We start from the raw sequence: 23,953 nt of genomic DNA on the forward strand, positions 1-23,953 counted from the left end.
TTATTCTTATTACAAAAAAAAAAAAAAAAAAAAACCAAACACCATTGCAAACAATTTACAAATTTGCACAACCACCCATATTTTATTCATCTCAGCGAACAACCCCGTTCACCATTTTACATCACACAAAAAAAAAAAAAAAAAAAAAAACAAAAAAACAAAAAAACAAAACAAAACAAAACAAAAAAAACCACCACACCCACAGTGGGATTTTCCCTTCTCTACTCTGCCGCCGGTCTCTTTTTCTTGCCTCCGTCCTGGGCGGCCCTTGCCGGTGTTGCCTCCGTGTTTCCCACTCCACTGGGCACGATCACTACTCCCTGCTCCTCCACTGCAGCATACGGCGGCCCTCCAAATCGGAACATCACGGTGGCCTTCCGCTTCAGCTCCTTGTTTTCTGCCCTTAGCACGCTTATCTCTGCTCGCGCATCCTTATACATGCGTTGGAGCAGAGCCAGCTGGGAGTTTAAATGCTGCACCTCATTTGTCCTACTCTGCAGCCGGTTCGACAAATTTGTGACCACCGTCATGCTTTCCACACATGCCTTCAAAGTATACTGATTGGCCTCCACATCCGACTGCACTGCCATTCTTTGCTCCACCGACCGCATCGGAAAGTTCAACGGAGCAAACTCCGGGGCACTTGGTTGCGGTTCCAGTGCCACCGCACCAGTTCTCTCTCTTGTTGACTCGTTGAGGTCGGGAAAGAGGGTGAGCAGTCCACGGGAAGACGAGGACGAGGCCATTTTCTGGGCAACAGAGTGTTACAGAATATCTCTCGCAACAGAGTTTTTCAGACTCTCTCTCTCAGCACAACGGAGTTTTTTTTTTCAGAGGTTTTTCGCAGCTTTTCTCTGCCTCAGCCTCAGCCTCCGTCTTATAGCCGAGGCAGCCACGCGCATCGCGCGCCTCTTGACGCCCGACAAACTGGCACGCCTTTTTATGGCACATCTTTTGATAAAGTGGGCACGCCTTTTGGTGGCACGCCTTTTGAAAAATTGGGCACACCTTTTGAGGGTGCGATTTTTTAAGGGGTCCGACAAGACTCTGTAAACTGTCCCGACATTGATTCCGGTTAGCTCCTTTATGGGTCCGACAAGACTCTGTAAACTGTCCCGACATTGATTCCGGTTAGTTTCTACAAGGGTCCGACAAGACTCTGTAAACTGTCCCGACATTGATTCCGGTTAGTTTCTACAAGGGTCCAGCAAGACTCTGTAAACTGTCACAACAACTGTCACAACATTGTCTGCTACAACGGTCCGACATGACCCCATAAACTGTCTTCTACAACGGTCTGACACCACCATACAGTGTCCTCTACAACGTTATGACACCACCTTTCAGTGTCTTCGCCAACGGTCTGACACGACCATATAGTGTCTCCTATCTTTATTTTATTTTCTTGTTTTGTAACTCTCTCCAAACTCAAGTTGGTTAGTTTCTATCCTCCTTGAGTTTGCGGGGGCTGTTAGAATTTACCATTACCTACCACACACTTACCATCACCTACCACACACTCACCTACTACACTCACCTACTCCTCACCTACCACACTTACCATCACCTACCACACACTCACCTACTACACTCACCTACTCCTCACCTACCACCACCTAACCTACATCTATATAATCAATCAATTGTAACAGAATCATGAATCTATCAATAAATCAATAATACATGCATTTTAACAACCTACATCTATATAATCAATCAATTGTAACAGAATCATGAATCTATCAATAAATCAATAATACATGCATTTTAACAACATTACATTTCCAAATCATGATAATGTACATCTATCGGAACAAAACAAAGGAAACAAACCCACACACATGTAGTAAAGGAGATCTTAACATATGTTTTTAATATATTTACTGTCCTAGTGGCTCAGACTAGCAGACAATGTCATTTAAATTCTTTTCAAATATAAATAACTTAGGATATCCATTCACATCAATTTTTTCAATATAGTTCATAACATTACATAATTTGAATTCTGAAATAATGGTTCAAAACATAACTTTGATAAAACACTACTCACCTCAAGCCTTTCCAAGTGTTAGTCACAAGTATACTCAATCTGCGTCATGTAAGGCAATTTATGTTGGTACACAATTCATAAATCTTTGTTCTTCAATTCTTTCTTCAAAAGATTGTTTTCAAACAAGATCAACCAATTAGAAGGTTATAATTAGGTGTAGGAACGTGAATTTTCCCTCAATTCAAGCTAGGAACTAGTCTAGGTCAAGGAGTTAATCTTTACCCCTTTCTTTTTCCCTCATCTCTTCTCTTTTCCTTTTATTCTCTTTCTTTTCAGTGCATAATTCTCTCTCTCTCTCTCTCTCTCTCTCTATTTTCTTTTGTTTCATTATCATGAGAGATTTGTCTCTCTTGTATATACATCCAACTTGTTAAGTAGGAGGTGACACATCCTTAAGTGAGGTGTTTGTGTGATCATCTCTACTAATTACACCATCACCTTAATTAATCAAGGCTAACACTAATTAAGCTAGGTTAGTATTAATTAAACAAGTTTAGCTCACTAATCACACTTTAATAAATTATGCTTAAGCTAAATTGATCTTGATTAAATCCACTAATCACTTAACTATCACGAATCCCAATTAAATTTTCACATAATATATTAGAATATCAATCACATTAAATTGCGGCTATTAAGCACCTTGATTAAGACAATACAAATATGCATAAGCATGCAATAAAAGGATGAAAAGAATTGTTTTGGCTTATCTATGAATGAGGTAGAGCCTTGTATTTATAATGAAACAATATTACAAATAGGAAACAAACAAAATAGGAAACAAAGATAAAAAAGGTATTAAATCTGTGATTGGCACAATCGTAGATTTTATACAACTACCATAATTGCAATATCACTATTTCCAAATTCCAACACTACCATAATTATGATATCACTATTTCCTAATTCTAACACTTCCCCGCAAGCTGGTGTGAAGATATACAATAAATCAGCTTGCCGATAGATGACTGGAGTAATGTTGGGCCTACGGACTTAGTGAACCTATCTGCTAACTACTGAGAAAAAGAGACAAAGGATGGTCTCACAATACCAATCTGAACATTCTCTTGAATGAAATGTATGTCAACCTCTATATACTTAGTACGCTAATGTAAGACAGAATCAAAAGACAACATAATAGCAGACTTGTTGTCACAAAACAAAGAAGCAGAGCAGTCTCCTCAAATCCTAACTCTGCTAAAATAGAACGCAGTCATAGAATCTCACAAGTGCCTTGTGCCATAGCCTTATACTCATCTTTTGCAATAGACCTAGAAATAACTGTTTGCTTCTTACTTTTTCACGATATAAGATGATCACCATAAAAAGTACAGAAACCAGAAGTAGAATGCCTATCCGCTCTAGATCCTGCATAGTCAGCATCAGTAAAACAGGAGAGTCCAGATTGAGGATCAGCTATGAGGAACAATCCCAAGCCAGGAGAGGTCTTCAAATATCTCAAGATGTGATGAACCGCATCAAGATGTTTTGTACGAGATGCATGTATGAATTGGCTAACCACACTAACCGCAAATGTCAAGTCAGGTCTAGTATTGGTCAGATAGATGAGACGCACCAAAATCCTTGCCAGGAACTTGAGTGAAGCCTAGCCTACACTTCTTCTTAAAACCCAAGTATTAAGGAGAGGGAATTGAAACCTTATAACTAGCACAGATGGGGCAACTCCAGGCAATGTGAGACACATTCCAACACACCCTCCTAGACCACAACCTACACTAGCTAGACAAACGGCACACCAGTCACAGGCCTAACCAAGCTCTGATATCAAATTGGATGAAAAGAATTGTTTAGGCTTACCTATGAATGAGGTAAAGCCTTGTATTTATAATGAAACAATATTACAAAATAGGAAACGAAGATAAAAAAAAAGGTATTAAATCTTTGATTGACATAATCACAGTTTTTTATACATACTACCATAATTACAATATCACTATTTCCTAATTCCAACACTACCATAATTATAATATCAGTATTTCCTAATTCCAACAGCAGTGTCCAAAAGAAAATTTTCAATCTTGAATCTCAATTCATTTCATATCAAAGAAGCATATGATATCAAATAGGCAAATCATATAAGTAGCATATAGAAAACTTAACATAGCAAATCATCTCTTAAGACAATTGATATTGCATGTTCCTAGCCTTTTATATAGCGAAGGAAAACAATTCAAGACTAAACTTTCAAGTGTGAAATGAAAATATACATGTCATGCAATAAAAACTAGGGTGTTACAGCCACCATCGTGAACGCCAACACACCCGTATTTGGTTTGGGAGCGAGATGGCAATGCTGGAGGCAGAGTAGAGAGGGAGCTTCCATGAGAGAGGGAGGAGAGAAAGAGGGGTTGGAAGGGTTAAGGTTAGCGTTTTGGGTATTAATTTTGTATAATAATGTTTTATTATGTCACGTGACTGCCAACATGTCATTTTCCATCCAATTTTGGACAGACATTGGTTTTTAGTATATTGGGAAAAAAATTAGAAATGCTAGGGAGCAATGTGGGGAAAAAGAACTTAAAGTTGAAAAATATTGAAACTTAAAGGGGGCATAGTGTAATTTACCCTTTAATAAAATGTTTTGTTGCTTTTCAAAAAAAATAAAAAATTATTGACATGTTTGATCTTCTGCATCATATACTTGTTGCTATAGAAATTTATAAAATTGAATAAAGTTCTTATCTAACATGTGTGTACATATGAAAATATATTATTCTATATTGCAGTATCTCCTAATCTTGTTAGATATTGCCCATGTTAATGCCTCTGTGCCGTATCATGTGTGTTGCCTGTCCAATGTCTTTCTGTGTTGTGCATGGACTAATATCACCGAACCTGTAGTAATATAGAGATTAGATAAATTACTGATGTTGCTGAAGTGGGAGGAGCTTATTTCGATGCATCCTTCCTAGTCTTAGCTTGTGATCGCACTCCTATTGTGGTTTGAAAGAAGTGTATGCTACTTAGGTGCTTCTTGGTCAATTCATAATTTGAGTTATGGTTTCTCAGGTTCATGCTAAGTGCTATGGGGAACTAGAGCCTGTTGATGGGGTACTTTGGTTATGCAGCTTGTGTCGTCCAGGAGCTCCTGACTCCCCCCCACCCTGCTGCCTTTGTCCTGTAGTAGGTAGTTCAATGTCATGAATTTTTCCTTTTTTCTTTTTCGTCTTATCACCAAATGTTTTTTTAATATTTTTTTATGTTGCTGCAATGGTTATACATCATGGAATCTGGAATTAACTTTTTTTCCAGGGGGTGCTATGAAGCCTACATTGGATGGACGCTGGGCACATCTTGCTTGTGCCATATGGATACCAGGTTTCTGAGTGTATATTGAACATCTTAGTTTCTTTGGTAGCATCATGTACGGTTTTTGTTGACTGACCTAGTATGTTTCAGAAACTTGTTTATCTGATGTCAAGAAAATGGAGCCCATTGATGGAATTAGTAGAATCGCCAAGGTAATTTTCCCTTATTTATTTATAATTTGTATTGCAATGACTTTTTTTTATTTATTGATTATGTTCTTTTCCATAGTGGTTTCCTTGTGATGATATAGATAAACTTCAATATTACCAATAATCTCCAATGTGAACCCCAACAGTCTGTTTGGATCAAGTGATTTGGTGGGAAATGATGAGAAATATGATTTTTTTTCTCTCATGTTTGGTTGATAAGTTAGGTGAGAAGTGATGAATAGTAAGAAAGATATATCTTATTTTATAGGTTTCATTTCTCACCAAAAGTGGTGAGAGTTGGTGAGAAACAAACTGATTGGTTATAGTGTTTTTCATAATATCAAGGTTGCCCATTAAAATACAAAGGAAAACAACTAAATCCCACTCATATCCTTTTATATCACATGCTTCGCTTTCTTACTGATCCACACATGATAGTGATAAAAAACAATAATTTCTTTTATTTTCTCACTTAGATTGGAGACAATAATAATGTCTTTTCTTTTCTTATCCTGCAATCTAAATAGAACGTAAGTGTCACAACTATGTTATTTCTATCCAAACTAGGACTGAAACGTAGAACAAAATAACAACAAAGGGCTCCGAGTGTTCTAAGTTTTAGCAAAATTTTATCTTTTCCCGTTATATCGCTTATGTTTTCTCTCTTAGGACCGCTGGAAGCTTTTATGCAGCATCTGTCGGGTTTCTTATGGAGCTTGCATCCAGGTAAGAGTGGAACTGTATAATTACTGTGATTGTTATTTCTAATTGTCCATCCATAATTTGATCTTATAATGGTACTTTACTATTCTCAACTTTTTCGGGTCCTATTTTTAGTTACATAATTATGTGCCAGGCGGCCATGCACTTGTTGAACTTAAAAAATTCAAAGGAAAAGTAGATTGATAGGATCTTTGGGTTTTCTTGACGTTGTAGTGATTTTAACAATGAGTACTTTGTTCTTCTAGCCCTTCTCTTTCAGAATTATGTATTGCACATTTGATGTCATAGTAATCCTTTTTTTTTTTTTAGGGTTTTGAGGCTAGCGATTCTTACTATTTCTTTGTTTAGATCCCACTAGTTTGGTAACTAGGTTCAATATTGTGTTACCTTTAAAGGTTGCAACTCAATATGATGGAAATTGCTATCCACCATTAGCCTTGTGGCATGAATTTGAGTTATGAGAATTAGCGTCTCCACAAAAAAGTGGCGGTAACGTTGCCTACCTATTAGCACTTGCATACTCAATTGTAAGTGGGAGTTTGTGTGCGGGGTACTTTTTTGTCTTTGCTTTGCTTACCCTTCTAATACCTTTTGATTTGAAGCATTTTACCATTGTCTTAGATTTTGATTTACCTAGGTATAGATAGCCCCATTTTGTGAGCGAGCAACCTATGGTGATACCAAGCCTAGGAATCATGGATACGGATACAGAGATGCTACAAAACTTAAAAACATAGGACACGGGTACGGCTAGGATACATTTGTGGAAAATATAGGGTGTGTTTGGTTTGTGTTTGTAGAGTAGTTTTTGAGATAAAAAAGTACAAAAACTTGTTTGGTTTGCCTTTTTCTAAATATTCTCTCTAAAATAACTTTGGCTTTTTTTGTAGAGCAGTTTTTGAGATAAAAAGTACAAAAACTTGTTTGGTTTGTCTTTTTCTAAATATTCTCTCTAAAATAATTTTAGTTTTTTTGTAGAGTAGTTTTTGAGATAAAAAAAAACAAAAACTTGTTTGGTTTGCCTTTTTGTAGAGTAGTTTTTAAGATAAAAAGTACAAAAACTTGTTTGGTTTACTTTTTTGTAAAGTAGTTTTTGAGATAAAAGTACAAAAACTTGTTTGGTTTGCCTTTTTTGCAAACATGTTTCAAAAGTAATCCTGAAAATTGGATAACCAAACACATTTCTGAGGGTTTTTTTAGAAAAATCTGTTTGGTTTGATTCCTCTTAAAAAGTGTTTGTAGAGTATATTTCCAAAAAATTTCTCCCAAAATCAAACCAAACAAGGCCATAGTTTTTAAAATTAGTAGTCATGAGTTACACATAAGTTAAAGAATGTTGAAAAATCACGATGTAATTTATAATGCAAAATACTAACATTTAAGTATTATGTATTAATTTAAGCTAGTAGCTTGTTTATTTTTTAAATTTTTAGTAGGTCTTGCAAATATTTTATTTATGTTTATATTATAATAATAGAACAATCCACAACTTGTCTATGTGTTTTTCCCTTTGACACTAGTAAAAAATATTATATTAAAGTTTACTTGCTTATTTATTTTTTGATATTTAATTTTACTATTGTTATATTCTTTTATTAATCCTTACTTTCTATGTAGTTATAGGAGACATGCATAAAACAATTAGGATACATCAATTTGACAAATTCCATTATTTAATTCACTATGTTCTTCTTATCAAAGAACTAAGTAAAGTATTAGAAAAATATTATTATATTTATCCTTGCAACTGTGTTATATTATAATATTATGCAAGAAATGCTACAATTCTAATTTCGTAAAACAAGTAATACATGACTTGGAGTATCCGATACTTCAAAATTAAGTATCCGATACTCCAAAATTAATGAAAAATTAATTAATAAGTATCCAATGCTTTTAATAAGTATCCGGTACGTATCCGCTAGTATCCAACGAGTATCGATATCTGATACGGATACGATACGGATACGTCACCCCATTTGAAGTATCTGTGCTTCATAAAGCTATATCTCTAGATTTATCAAAAAAAAAAAAAATAAAGCTATATCTTTAGAGGCTAAAAAATTTGTCAATTATCCAAAGGTCCAGGGAAAAAACTTCTCATACAAAGGTCTAGCTAAAAATAATCACCTAGACTAAAGGTCCCAATGGTAGAAGTTATAGATTTAAATATAAAAAAGGCTCTTATTAAGATTTCGCTTTAGGCCTCATTGAGGATTAGGCTGAGCCTGCTAACACCTGTTATATTATATTGATCACAGGAACTGTTCTAATGCCTATTGTTTTGTATATTAAGATCTTAGATTTATTTATTTTATGTGAATGACTACCATCTTGATTTTGTATAATTAAACATCTTTTAATACAAAATGATTCTTACGCTTAAGTGTCATTAGTTTTGTCTGTTAAGTGTCGTATTATTTAAAGTGTCTTAGTCTATAAATAGGTGATGTAATCTCATTTGTAATTAGCCTTAAATTAAAGAATATAGATATTGATTAGAGCAAAGTGCTCAGGTTTCACTCTCTAACTTTGGTGATGATTGGTGGTTGTGACTTGCAACATTGTTCTGACAATCTACCTGGATTCTGCATGACAACTTACCAAAGATTGAATATTAACCTTTTGGGTCTGGCTTCATGTACCTTGTTCCAGCCAATTCAATTTGCAAGACAATTTGTCAACAGAAAAATTTCTGTAGAATGAGAATAATTTTCTGATGTCCTGTCACCTCTTCTTTGAGTTTATCTGAAGGAAAGAAAATAGTTTGTAGGTACAGTTAATAAAACTAATATTCATGTAGTACTTGAGTATAATTAAATGGTGATAGCCATAGTCTCATTTTCTGGGAATTGACTTGTATTTTGTGATATAAATGATTTCTTCATTATTTTTTATCTTCTTTTTTGTTTATTTTAATTATTTGTTATAATATTGAATTACAGTGTTCAAACAATACTTGTTGCGTAGCATATCATCCGCTTTGTGCACGCGCTGCTGGTTTTTGTGTTGAGGTACTTTTCCTTCCTCCTATGTACCTTCTTGGACTTTTTACATGCATAAAAATGCATATATGTAAACTGTTTGCTTGACAATTTATTCTGTTTTCGTTGATCGATAGCGAGATTCATATATGCCTGTTATTTACATTTTGGTGGTCGTATGTTTTTATAGCTTGAAAGTGAGGACGGACTTAATCTCATGTGTATGGATGAGGATGAGGATGAGGATGCACAGTGCATTCGTATGCTTTCCTTCTGCAAGAAGCACAGGTCACCATCTAGTGAGCTTTTAACAGCTGATGATTGTATTGTGCCAGTTGCCCGTCAATATTCAGAATACAGTCCTCTGGTTAATCCATCTGGTTGCGCTCGTAGTGGTATGTTCTCATATATTCTTTGTTCTATTTATAATCTTTGAACTGATCGATTCTCATGAATATGACACCCCCTCCTCTATTTTGACTGTCATTTTTCTTTTGGTTTTTTTCTTCTCTCTGTCTCTTTCTTTTCCTTTGGAATTGCACATCTGGGTAGTGTGTAAATCTAATTGGTGCCACGCACTTTTTAAATTGTTTTGCTGTTTAAAAATTCTATATCATGTTTGGTTCTGTCAGTGTCAGTATGTATAATGGGTTTGTAATATTTATTTCTCTTCATTGGACAGAGCCTTATAATTGTATTGGTAGAAGAGGGAGGAAAGAACCTGAAGTTCTTGCTGCTGCATCCTTGAAGCGTTTATTTGTAGAGCAAAGGCCTTATTTGGTCGGTGGATACTGTCGACATGAGGCCTTGGGAAATACACTACCTTCTACTGCAGATGCTGGTTCTAAATTCTCCCTCAGTCTTCAAGAGCTAAAGACGTCTGAGCTTGATGCTCCCGAGAGCATACTTTCTATGGCTGAGAAATACAAATACATGAGAGAAACTTATAGAAAAAGATTGACGTTCGGTAAGCGCAAAGTTTGTTTTCTTTAAATTTTAACTTTGTGCATCATTTGAGTTAAAGTTTTTTCCTCATATTGTTTCCTGTTGCTAGAATTTTGCTAGCTGTGTTCTTGCAAAACATTCTATATATTTCTGTCTAGACCTTTTAGGTTTCCCCCCCCCACTTTTATTCAATCCATTTTAATTCATTGTTAGACCCATTTTTTGACATTGTCTTTGTAATACTTGAACCTTAGAAAATGTTTTTTATTGCTTTATTTGACCAAAGAAGCAGATACGGTCTATTTGGTGAACTGATATGTAGGGCTTTCACCTGCTCAGCTTTGTTTCTTCTATCATTTAGTATTTCTCATGTTATTTAGTGTTGGGACACTGTCCACATTGAATGTAATCATGATAGCGGACAACGAGCACTAAAATTAACATGTCATGTGATAGTAAGACATGTTAGTTTGTGGTTTAATTGCATTTATGGGGGCTGTTTTTAATGCAACCAAAATGCAATCAAGAATATCAAATCAAGAGATAAGACATATCCTCAACATTGGGGTAATCCCTACCGTTAGAGAGAGAAACCAAAGCACTTTGCTCCAATGAAATCTTTGTTCTGTAATCAAAAGCCGAGTACAATAAATGTTACATCACCTATTATATTTGTAGACCACAATTAATAGGACATTTTACCCACTAATTGGGCATTTACACACAAACTCATGATGCATAGGAATCCTTTTGACATTTATTCTACTACATTAGTACTCCCTAAGAAGCACGGGCACGGACACGTAACACAACACGGACACACGGATACGCAAATTTTAAAAAATGCAGGACACATGTTGGGGAAACGGGCAAAACATATGATTTTATATATTTATCATATGTCAAATTTTTAAATGTTTAATATTTATTTTATGTCAAATATTTAATTTTATCAAATCTATCAACCTTAGATATGCTATTTTAGTTTTTTTTTTTTTCAAAATTTTTTTTTTTAAAAAAAACATGGTCCTCTAAGTGTCCAACACATGTCATCAATGTGTCCCCAATGTGTCCTCAGCGTGTCCCAACGTGTCCGACTCTCTACAGCGTGTCCAACATGTGTCTGGCGCGTGTCCGTGTCCGACATGTGTCGGACACTTGTACGTCACTTTTGGTGAGGTGTCCGTGCTTCATAGGTACTCTGTCTTAGAAGAATCTTGTCCTCGAGTTTAAGCAATAACTAAGTGAACTCAATTTAACATCGCTCAATGTATCCGTAGGCGAGGAATAGGCGTTGAGTTCCTTGCTCATCGCAAACGTGATTTTCACAACTCATCCTTCCGTAAATACATTAAACTGCATTCTCGGCTAACAATCAAAGGTGCAAAAGTGACAACTCCCATCATGCCCATACCCTCTTGCTAAATCTTGAACAAACCCCCATTTTCCCAAGCTCCTTCACCTCTGACCTGCATACTTGTGTAGAGGAGTGCTCACCCTGTCGGGATGAGACCAATAGGTTGGCAAAAGATGTCTTCTAAGGCAAGGCTGAGGAATGTGACACAACATAATAACATGATTAACAATGCATCCACGAGACAAGAACAAACTTGAAAGAAGCTGATCATGAGCCTGAATTTTGCATTGCACACTACTTGCTTCCTTTCCTTGGATGCAATTGTCAAATGAGTATCACAACAAGCAGCGCTTACTCAACTCAAAACACCGTCCTATAGAGGCATAAAGGAGTGCCAAACATACAGATAAGCTCTTTGAAAGTTTTCAAAGATATCATTGTACCTCTGCCAAGGCAAAATTTGTTACTCATTTGCTTCATCTTATTTCTTTGATTCTGATATTTAATTTTGAATAGCATTTTGCTTTTGAATATATGGATTCAACTCAGCACCTTCACCAAAATTCATAGTGAGACCTATGTCCCTACCTCTTCTACCCTTGTGAGCCATAATAAATGCAAAGCAAAGCTCTTACAATAGACTAAGTAATCAACACAATTTTCCAAATGGAACTTTTGTTTTGAATTCCAATCGGAACCAAATCAAAGCAATATGAAGCGATCGAACACAAATCGAGCTCAATCCAAAACAAGCAATCCATTTAGACTCAAATTTGAGAAATTTGAACCAAATCAACAAAAATAAGTCTTTAATCAAGCCTTTCGAACACATTTCTGAACGATTCAAACCATATTAATCCAAATCAAAGCATTGATGTAGTTTCTTGGACACTAATTTGAAGGATTTGAACCAAACAAGGATTTTGAACCAATTGGACACAAATCGAGGGCAAGCAGCAGAAATCAAACAAGATCTGAAGGATTTCGAACCAATCAGACACCAATTCTTGTTTGAAGCACTCGAATCAGATGGTTTGAACAAATCGCAACACCAATTCCTGTTTGAATCAACTCTGCTAGGGTTCGAAGCGCTTGAAAGTTGAATCTGACGTTCAATACCTTTGTGATGGAGATCAAGTTGCACAGTCAATTCAAAGATCGAGATTGGATCACGTTGTTGACTCACAAAATGAAATCCAGTCCCGATGGCGAACCACAAGATGAAACCAAGTCACGATGTCGAGTCTTAGGTTGTGATGCCGATTCACAAAGTGAGATCTAGTTGTGATTCTTCTCTGACTTTCACCATCAGTTTTAGGTTTAGTTCAAGTGTGACGATGTGAACTCTGACTTTGAATAGGTTCACGACCACACTGAGATTCCATCAGGAGGTGATTATAAAGTGAAATGGATGAACTTTGATTGACTCCAATCACAACTTTTGAAGAGATTCTAGCTTGCATGAAGAGATATTGATACTCAAATTCGAAGTTGATGAATTTTTTATTTTATTTTTATTTTTAAATTTTATGGAAGCAGGACATTTATGGAACAAATGTCAAGTGTAGAGGCTCTGATACCAAATAATGCAACTAAAATGCAAACAAGAATATCAAATCAAGAGAGAGAATAATAATCCCCGACTAGAGGTAACCCCCGGGGTTAGAGAGATGAGAGCACTTTGCTCCTATCAATTCTATTTTCTTTAACCAAATCTAAGACAATAGCTGTTACATCACCTATTTATAGACCACAATTAATAGGACTCTCAACCCACTAATTGGACATTTACATGCATACTCATGACACGTAAGCGTAAGACTCATTTTGACATTGAAAGCATTTATTCTACTAATCAATGCTCTGTTAAGTTGAATGTTGTCCTTCCATGAAAGTTTATGCTTCCAGTTTGCAATGCCGAGACCGGCTAATTAGATAATTTCATTTTGATCTGTATTGAGATTCTCGAGGATTTGGTAAAACTGCAATTGAATTTGAGTTGTTGCTGCTTTTCTATAAATTCAAAGTCACACCTATTTTGGTGGTGGAATATGCATGCAGAGCCTTATAATATTTGTTTGCTTCATTGATTTTTCTTTTTTCTTTTTTGTAATATTGATGGGTTTATGTGGAAACTTTTATAAATCTTTTATCTTTAGAAACTACATTAAATAACAGCCATACTATCCTCCAAAAATTTCTGTTTGTGTTGCTTGATTAGTGATACTTCTGCGGCTACCATCTCCACTACCACTCTGTGATGTTATTACTTATTATTACTGCCATTGTCAAACCTCCAAGCATACTCTCTCAACCTACGCCCCACCAAAAAAGAAAAGAAATAGGAAAAATGTAACTACTGTTCTAACTGGCACAACTATCACTGCAACGTCTATAACCTCTCCTAGCAATAGCACCACCATTTATTGTGTCAGTTTCTTATTTTAGCAGGCAATTTTTTGACAAGTGTGAGTGTATTATATCCATGCATAAAACACAAGACAAAACACCTATACAAACAAACTAATCTAAATGCTCTACAAAATCCAAAATTTGGTTTGAGGATGGTACAACTTCACCCAATAACCAATTATACAAAATGTCCAAAATTCTTCTTTTTAAAATTAAAGCAAAAAGAGTCGTCTCAAAACACCATCAATAGTTATGTTGTGCTCCTTCCAAATGGTCCACATCAATGCCAAGAGGCCCAATCACCAAGACCTCCTTTCAACTCTAGTTCCTCTCCACGAAAATAACAATCCCAAGACGGAAGAAGGGAAAACTCAAGGCATCATAGAAAATAAGGAACAAAGACCAAACAAAGCTCCTGGGCCACCACACAATGAATAAGAAGATGTTCCATTGATTCATTATCTTTCTTACACATACATACCAACATACATAAATTTGATTCCTCCAAATTAGATTATCGATGTGAATAATCTTTGCGTGCACCAAGGTGCAAACAAAAAGAGAACCATGGAGGTGGCTTTTGTCCCCAAATGGCCTTCTAAGGGATCAAATATTCCTTCGGCCTAAAAGAACACCATAAAAAGATTTAACCTCCATATGCACCTTAAATTATTTTCTGTCGATTGTGGCCTGTCAATTTAGGCCATAAGCGATATTCAAGAATTGCATCAACTATGGCCACATCTAGTCCAGTTGATTTTGGCTTGCTGATTTATGCCATGAGCCATCTTAAAAGAGTAACTATGGCCCCATCTAGACTTAATATTATTATTATTTGTATTGTTTTTGCAAAACGTATGGCACTTTCTTATCCAACTGGAAGTTAAGAGAAGTTACTTTAGATTGAAGGCATAGAGGACAAGTGGCAAGACAATATTGAAGATGGAAAAGATATGTGGTACTCTCTTGATCACTTGGAGGTTGAGAGAAGTTATGAAGGACACATGGCATTGTAGTAATGAAGATGAGAGATGTAGGAAGTTATTGGTGGTTACTTAGATGGTAGTCATCTAGGTAGTTTTTTCCTACACTTTTCTATAAATAGCCATCTATGGCTTCATTTTAAAGGCTATGGTCATCAAGAAACCCTACACATTGGGTTATATCTTTTAGGCTTAGGAGTAGAATTGATTTAGATTTGTTCCTTGACTATTTCGATAGTCCCTATTTGTACTCATTTTCCCTTTGAAGATTAATTAATTCAGTTTTATTATTTTTCATTTCTATTTTCTGTTTGTGTTGCCGTTGTTTTTACTCTAAGGAAGTCCTTGAAGCTTTCAAGGCATAGAACAACAACATAATTGTTTGATCATTGTGTATGGTAAAAATTGTGTTAAGGCCCTGTTGATCTTAGCCTATCTAAAATTTTACTAGCATAAATTGGCACGCCCAGTGGGACCTGTCTAATTTGAAATCATGGAAAAAAAGTAGACTGATATGCATGGTGATCATGAGAAAAGACCTGTGGGTGACTTCAACCTCGCCATTGTCTTCAAGTCCGCTTTTGTGCATTCCATCTTCAATTGATTTCACTCTTTGGACCTCAAATACTTGAACTTATGCTCAATTTCATCCCAAGAGCCCAAGTGACTTGCACATATGCAAACCTTTTAAAAACCGTCAAGTAACAATGATTTAAAGACCTAACAGATGTACTTTAGAGGTCCTCAATGTGTACATTTCAGCACCTATCAAGGCCAGCCAAATCAGAGCATTTTCTCCTCCCCTTGGGACTAACATTTGATAAAGCATTCCAAGAGTCCTTAACAAATCTACCGCCTCCCAATCATTCAACTCCTGACGAAACAAGATGCCCAAAAGACGTTATCCCTTTCTTTTCTAAAATAGTCACTAACTATAGCTCCTCTATCAAAATCACAATCCTAGCATGAGAAGGGGAAATCATCTCCAAACCTTTCCTTTGCAAACAAAAGGTCTTGCCAAAAATGGATCTTCAAACCATTACCCACTATGAACCTCAATGATTTGGGAAAACATCCCATTCCCTTTTGATGCTATTCTAGAGATACATTTTTGTTAAAGCCTTCATTGCTGGCTGCTATATTACATTACTTTATTATTGTCTTTTTCTTTCTTTATTTTTTGAATACTTTGAATTATTTTCCTCTCCTTTGAATATCATTATTTTCCTTTCATTTGAATATCATTATTTCCGGCCTCTCCAGACTTTTAGAAACTCATAGTAGATGCTTCTAGAATAGTACTTTGCCCGTTTCAAATTATTATTATTATTTTTTTGGAGGTGAGATAAATGAATCCCTGCAGATACTTTTGGGACTTTGGAAGCTTGTTCTAAAGAATTATGTCACAACTCTTGGCCAATCTATTTCAAGGCAGTTAATTCACCTTTTTAACATTGGAAAGGTTGTTAAAAATGATGTATTATTGATTGATATTGATGTTAATTGATATATTACAACTCCTATATAACTCCTATATATAGAAGAGAAGATGGTAGTAGGTGTAGCTGGTAGTGGAGGTGGTAGGTGAAGTGGGTGGTAGTGGAGGTGGTAGGTGTGGAGTGTGTGATAGTGGAGGTGGTAGGTGGAGAGAAATTCTAACAGCCCCCCGCAAACTCAAGGAGGATAGAAACTAACCAACTTGAGTTTGAAGAGAGGAACAAAACAAGAAAATACATAAAAATAATAAAAAAAAAAAGATAGGAGACACTGTATGGTCGTGTCAGACCATTGGTGAAGACACTGGATGGTGGTGTCATAACGTTGTAGATGACACTGTATGGGGGTGTCATAACGTGGTAGAGGACACTGTATGGTGGTGTCAGACCGATGTAGAAGACAGTTTATGGGGTCATGTCGGACCGTTGTAGAAGACAGTTTATGGGGTCATGTCGGACCGTTGTAGCAGACAATGTTGTGACAGTTGTTGTGACAGTTTACGGAGTCTTGCTGGACCCTTGTAGAAACTAACCGGAATCAATGTCGGGACAGTTTACAGAGTCTTGTCGGACCCTTGTAGAAACTAACCGGAATCTATGTCGGGACAGTTTACAGAGTCTTGTCGGACCCATAAAGGAGCTAACCGGAATCAATGTCGGGACAGTTTACAGTCTTGTCGGACCCTTAAAAAGTCGCACCCTCAAAAGGTGTGCCCAATCTTTCAAAAGGCATGCCATCAAAAGGCGAGCTCAAGTCATAAAAAGATGTGCCGGACATGATGGCGAGGCACGTGAGTGTCTTGGTTGGCGTGCCCGTTTGTCGTCTGGCGGCAAGTGGCGCGCGATACGCGTGGCTGCCTCGACTATTTAACCAAGGTTGAGGCGAAGGCTGTGCAAACCAGTCTGAAACCGCCGAAAATCCTTTGAAAAAAACTCTTCCGTTTCTGAGAAAGAGATTCTGGAACACTCTGTTGCCATTCTGTCACCAACCCTTCCGAACATTACCAGTCTGAAATTGCTATTTCGCTGAAACACTTAGCAACCCAAAAACATGGCCTCTTCTTCCCGGCCAGCTACCCAGAACCTGCTCACGCTCTTTCCAGAACTGAACGAGCCCACAAGAGAAATAACTGGTGCGGTGGCCAGTGAACCTCAACCAAACACCTCTGGTTTTGCTCCATTGAACTTTCCGATGCGGTCGGTGGAGCAAAAAATGGCGCTGCAAACTGATATTGAGGCTAATCAGTATACTCTGAAGTCATGCGTGGAAACCATGACGGCGGTCACAAATTTGTCGAACCGGCTGCAGAGTAGGACAAATGAGGTGCAGCATTTAAATTCCCAGCTGGCTCTGCTCCAACGCATGTATAAGGATGTGCGAGCAGAGATAAGCGTGTTAAGGGCAGAAAACAAGGAGCTGAAGCGGAAGGCCACCGTGATGTTCCGATTTGGAGGGCCACCAGATGCTGTAGTGGAGGAGCAGGGAGGAGGCAACTTGCTTGGTGGTCTAGGAAGCACGGAGGCAACACCGTCAAGGGCCGTCCAAGACGGAGGTAAGAAGAAAAGACCGGCGGAATAGGCAAAGAAGTGAGGTCGGTGGGTGGCCGGCTGCAGAAAAGAAAACAAATCTTTGGGTGTTGTTGTTTTTTTTTTTTTTTTTTTTTTTGGTGTAAAATGGTGATCGGGGTGAGGCCCGATATGAATAAAATGAGTTTGCAGTTCGTCTTGTTTGTTTTTGTTTTTTGTTTTTTGTTTTTTTTTTTTGTTTTTTGTTTTTTGTTTTTAATAAAATAAATAAATAAATAAAATAAAAGAAAAGAAAGAAAGTGGAGCAACGGGTGAGGTGCAAAAGGTGATGATAATTGTTTGTGAGTGGAGAATAAAGAAAAGAAAAGAAAAGAAAGTGGAAGAGAGTGTGATATTAATGATGAAAAGTGCAAACCAAACCATGTGCGTTGCAGAGAGAGAACCAGCTAGAGAGGTGCAGAGAGAGAAGAGAGAGATTCTTCTTGTTCTTGTTATTTTTTTTTATTTTATTTTATTATTATTTTTTTATTTGTCATCTCACAGATCATCATATGCAGATCTGAGATGCTTCGGTGAGATTAGTGAGAGAAAAGCCATGTTCAACACAATCTGCAGCAGCGGCCGAGGAGTGATATGAGGCCCACGGTTTTGGCATTGTCCAATACCGGGGAGAGGGAAATGACCAGAGCCCTTCTCACCTGTTGAATTGTCGCCTGGCGTGGGGTAGCCCCGAGAGCCAACACTGTCTCCACCAGGTTCGTTTGGATTTTGACATCATCCCGGAGTCGTTTCATGGTAACTCCAGTGACCGTCATTGCATTACCAACAATCATCCCTGCCACAGGGATTATATACCGTGGAGTGAACTCGAAAACATTCAGAATAACTAGCAGGAACATTGTCACTGCAGTTCCAGCAAGAATGGAGACACCTGCAATGTACATCCCACGAGGAACGGGTTTGGCACGTTGGCCTGCTGTATAACCGGCAACGCAAACCATGAAAAGATAACCCAATGATCGAAGAACAACGACAATGTTTTCTTGGGGGTTTTTGATACGAGGATCGGAAGTCAGATTCCGGCGATGTATGCCGACTGGTCTCCGCGGAGGGGGACGGTGAGTAGTAGGCCGGCGAGTAGAGAACCAACGCCGGAAAGTCTAACGGCGGTGACAGCAAGGCAAGTAGCGCGGTGGCGCCGATCGGCAAGATAAGGAAGAAGGCCAACAGGGTACGAAACAGATGAATGAAATGAGATGTTTTGGGAGGTGTGAATCAGGTCTGTTTGAGATTTGATTATGTAACAGGTTAGGGGACCGGCGGGCGGTGAAGGCAAGGTTGCCGCCCGCCGGAAGGTGAAGCTCACCAAGAGCTAACCTATAACTCTGATACCATGTTAAAAATGATGTATTATTGATTGATATTGATGTTAATTGATATATTACAACTCCTATATAACTCCTATATATAGAAGAGAAGATGGTAGTAGGTGTAGCTGGTAGTGGAGGTGGTAGGTGAAGTGGGTGGTAGTGGAGGTGGTAGGTGTGGAGTGTGTGATAGTGGAGGTGGTAGGTGGAGAGAAATTCTAACAAAGGTGTTGTGTAGACTTTGTTGTTAAGAGTTAAGATTTCTCTGCCAAAGACATCATTAAACCCAACCTTGACTAGTGCTTTCCAAGTAATGTCTGTCCTTAGAGATTAAAGGGCTATTGGCTTAAAGTACAAAAAGGAACTGTTGGTACACATGTTAGTTATCATATCGATGTCTTTTGATTCACTTGATAGGGTAACTATTTTTTAGTCAATGGGCCAGTCAGTTTGAAACCTTATGTTTGGTTTGTTATAACTTATATGTGTTTTCCTGTCTTCTCTTTTTAAGTATCTTGTTTCTCCTCTTCTGTTTATATCTTTTTGATATTAATTGCTTGTATTGAAATTTTGTATGCATATATATATAATATGTGATGATCTTCTTCTTCTAAAATTTTAGCCAAAATTTATAGCGGGATATTTTTATGGGGTGGAGGGGGAGAGGGTTTTCATTACCATTTAACTTAAAGGAGGGTGGGGGTTTGGGGATTCGACGTTTAATAGAGTTCAATTTGTCTCTCTTAGGGAAGTGGTTGTAGCGGTTTGTGGGGGATAGGGAGTAACTATGGAGGAAGGTGGTGGTGGCTTAGTATGGTTTGGGGTGGGGGGAGTGGTGTACAGATAGGGTGGGGCAGTCTCATGGGCAAAGTTTATGGAAGGGGATTTGATTAGGGCAAGAAGAGTTTTGGAAATGGGTGAGCTTCTAAGTTGGTGTGGGGGTTAGGGTTCGCTTTTGGAGGGATAGGTGGTGTGGTGATGTTCTTTTAGAGGAGAGGTTTCCTTTGATTTTTGATGTCGTTGTGGATCAGGAGGCGACAGTGGCCCCGTTTGGTAGAGCTATGGGAAAGTGATTATAGATTATAGCTTAACAAATTATAGCTTATAGCCGTGAACCTAAGCTGTTAATTTGTTTGGTGCAGCTGTGAGATTATGGATTTAAGCAGCAGAGTAGTGTTTGGTAGATAAGCTGTAAAATAGCTTTTTTTTGTATAATTATCGTTTTTGCCCTTATATGATATAAAAATGATAATTTTGTCGATTGCCGGAGAGAGAGATTTGCTGCGATCGTGATGGGTGTGGATAGGGTTGTCGATCACGAGCTCTAGTTCGTCACCGTTTGATCGTCACACTGTCGATGGCGAGCTCTGGTTCATCAATGGCGAGCTAGGGATTTGCCCTTCTGGTTAGTGAGAGAGAGAGAACCATAAATCACCCCATTGCCGGAAATCTCCTTCGCTGGAAATCGCCTCCATTTGCCGGAAATCGCCTCTTTGGCTCGTGTGAGGGACAAAAATGAGTGTTTTGATTTATATACATGGCACACTTGTAATAATTTGAAATAGTGAGGGGCATTTTAGTCATTTTACCCATCACATCTCAGCTATGCGCTTAAGTTGATTTTTTACTTATAAATTAAGTTTCTCCTCCCCCCACTCAAAGAATAAGTTGATTTTTGATTTACAAAAAGGTATAATCTGTATTGTTAAGCTGAACCAAACACATCAAAATAGCTTAAATTAAACTAAAAACTGAAATAAGCTAGAAATAAGCCCTATCAAACAAGGCCAGTAGCATCTTATGGGAGTGGGCAAGGGCAAACGGTGGTTTGGAATGTTCATTTGTAACGTGATGTTCAGGATTGGGAGTTGGGTCAATTGATGGATTTCTTGGGGTTCTTGTATGGGCTACGGTTCCCGGGGGGGTGGGTGGGGGAGGATGCTTTGGTATGGGACCCGAGGACAAAAGGGATTTTTACAATGTTTTCATTCTATCGGGTGCTTGTGGGTGGGGCAACTATTTTTTTCCTTGGAAGTATATTTGGGTGCCTGAGAGTCCATCCAAAGTTGCTTTCTTTGTGTGGACGGCGACTCTAGGTTGAATTTTGACTATTGATAATTTGATTCGATGTCGGCATATCCTAATTTATTGGTATTGCATGTGTTATGGGGATGCGGAGACGGTAAATCATTTACTTATTGATTATCCGGTTGCATCGAGGCTTTGGATGTTCATAGTGGCGACCTTTGGCTTGGCTTGGCTTGGGTACAACCGGGGTCGGTGGTGAAGTTGTTGCAAAGTTGGGGTGGGGGAAAGGTTGGGAAACGCGTTGGAAGGCATGGTCGCTTGCTGTTCATTGTTTATTGTGGCTGATTTCGTTGGAACGTATTAGGCGCATTTTTCAGGGTGTCACTCGATCGGTTCCATGGTTGGAAAGTCGGTTACTTTTGGTGCTTCATAGTTGGGTCACGTTTTCTGTTGAGCCGGATGTGTTAGTCTTTGTGGATTTTGTGGATGGCTTGGTTAGTTAGTCTTTGAGTTTTCTGTTTCGAGTCTTGTGGCTCGTCATTTTTGTATCCCTTTGTATCAACTACATACTTTCTCAGTAAAGTTTGTTTATTTATCCAAATTTTTTTTTATTCTTATAGAAAAAGAGTGATTGAAAATTTTCTGTAGCTGATTGTTGTGACTGCTAATGTCTCCAGGGAAATCTGGAATACATGGTTTTGGAATCTTTGCAAAACAGCCACACAGAGCAGGAGACATGGTAGATGATGTGATTATGTTGAAAAATCGACTCTGAAAATTTGAAATACCTAAAATGCTTAATATTTTTCATCTCATTGTAGGTGATTGAATACATAGGTGAGATTGTTAGACCCTCAGTGGCTGACCGAAGAGAACGCTTCATGTACAATTCGCTAGTGGTATGTATATTGTCTGTGCATTATTTTGTGTCATTCAGCAGAGCACTGATTTCACCTGTAAGGTTGACATAGTCAACCGTGAATAATTTAATTACTATTCTAAAAAGGTCGCCTTAAAATTTTAATTTCAGTGTGTTAGATATGCTCTTGTTGAAATCAACTAGCGTCAAGGAAAATCTAAATTGCATTGTCAATTTTATCTGTTTGGAGAATGGAATCAATGAAAAATGAGTGAACTACAAAATACCTAGTAGTGGAGTTCATCTCTTGTTGGGTGTTGAAAAATTGTATGGATGTTTAATGGAATAATGCAGTTATTATTTGTTAGAGGTATAGTTGGCTTGGTCTAGGCTAAGGCTTGGGAGGAAATCACCTTCGTTTTTGTGCATTAGGACTTTAGTGCTTTTTCCTCATTCATTATCTTCTTAATCTCTAAGAAAATTAGTTAACCAAAAGTCCCATGCATTTCATTTTACAGAAAAAAAAAATAAATAAATGCAAAAAGAAAAAAAAAAGAAAAAAAAAGGAAGATAGAATAAGCAAGTTCAACTTGGCATAGTATGGACTTGTGTCTGTTTTTGGCAGTAAGGCTGGAAATGTTGCCACTTTGAGATAAAACATAAACAACGGAGTAGAAACATGGTGGGGAACCTTGTTTTTAAATCAACATGTTGATTTAACTGAACACTTATAACATTCAAATGCCCTCCTTTTTAACCTATTATATGAGCAGATTGGGGTGTCATCCTCTTTCCAATATGCAGTATTGTGATCTGTGAGAATGTGTCATCTTCTTTCTTTTCACGATGTGCTTTTAATAATTTCATATTAGTTTGACTTAGTTGCTTTGTTATATGCTTATTAGAATGTTCCGTCTTCTTGACATTCATACTTGCATATTTATTAACGTATGTCAAACATCGATTCAAGAAGTCGCACATGTGCAATTGTAGTTAAAGAGTTGAGTACAACTAATGTTCATGTACAATTGTAGTTAGGAAAATGCTATTGATACAAACTTAATCACCAGAATGATGTGGTGGTGGCATTTCTGTTATTAAATGTCATTCAAATGGCACTTTGTATTGAAATGATAAGTCCCAATGCAGCCACTTCATTCTGTATATAAATTATGTTTACTTTTTCAGTTTGTATATCACCACTTTTGTAGTTAAAGAGCTGTATGGTTGAATCATCTGTTTGTAGATCCTTGAACTCTGTTTCATAAAATTATTTTTGTCATTTTCTTGAGCTATGCCAGGTTAATCTGTCTCGAATATGTTTGTAGGGTTATCCTGCAAATTTCTTTGAACTACACAATCATTTTCTTCTCTTGCATGTGGTATCTGATACGTTATGTAGTTGTTGGGATTCATGTCTTGCAAGCTAGGCTGAAGGAACAACATAAATTTTAATCATGCGATATTTCCATAGTTTATCAGATATTTAGATGCTTGCTTGCTGAAAGAGAAAGAAACACCTCTGGAAAGGGCTTGACAATTTTTTTCCTTTCTCTTGTAGGGTGCTGGGACTTACATGTTTCGTATTGATGATGAGCGTGTCATTGATGCAACAAGGGCTGGAAGCATTGCACATTTAATTAATCACTCTTGTGAAGTAAGTTTATCTTTTGCTGTTTGTCTACTTCAGAATGAAAAAATGTGTGTTTTCCGGGAAAAAATCTTCCTCCTTAGTTCTGGTGG

General features: G+C 37.4%; 1 protein-coding gene across 5 annotated transcripts in view; it reads left to right on the top strand.

Moving 5' to 3' along the window:
• Positions 1-23,953, top strand: part of LOC114308711 (histone-lysine N-methyltransferase ATX2) — an 86,453-nt gene that overhangs the window by 44,188 nt on the left and 18,312 nt on the right. For 3 of the 5 annotated variants that reach the window (XM_082878080.1, XM_082878082.1, XM_082878081.1), the window contains 10 exons: positions 5,081-5,198; positions 5,324-5,389; positions 5,471-5,532; positions 6,199-6,255; positions 9,198-9,266; positions 9,427-9,631; positions 9,919-10,203; positions 22,029-22,090; positions 22,173-22,250; positions 23,772-23,867. In XM_082878080.1, the coding sequence (XP_082734206.1) occupies positions 5,081-5,198; positions 5,324-5,389; positions 5,471-5,532; positions 6,199-6,255; positions 9,198-9,266; positions 9,427-9,631; positions 9,919-10,203; positions 22,029-22,090; positions 22,173-22,250; positions 23,772-23,867 (1,098 nt within the window). The remainder of the gene's footprint in view (positions 1-5,080; positions 5,199-5,323; positions 5,390-5,470; positions 5,533-6,198; positions 6,256-9,197; positions 9,267-9,426; positions 9,632-9,918; positions 10,204-22,028; positions 22,091-22,172; positions 22,251-23,771; positions 23,868-23,953) is intronic. The other 2 variants (XR_014335451.1, XR_014335452.1) reach the window with 1 other exon arrangement.

The sequence above is a fragment of the Camellia sinensis genome, chromosome 7 (genome assembly GCF_055761805.1).
Source record: "Camellia sinensis isolate YWXY chromosome 7, ASM5576180v1, whole genome shotgun sequence".
Taxonomy (NCBI): domain Eukaryota; kingdom Viridiplantae; phylum Streptophyta; class Magnoliopsida; order Ericales; family Theaceae; genus Camellia; species Camellia sinensis.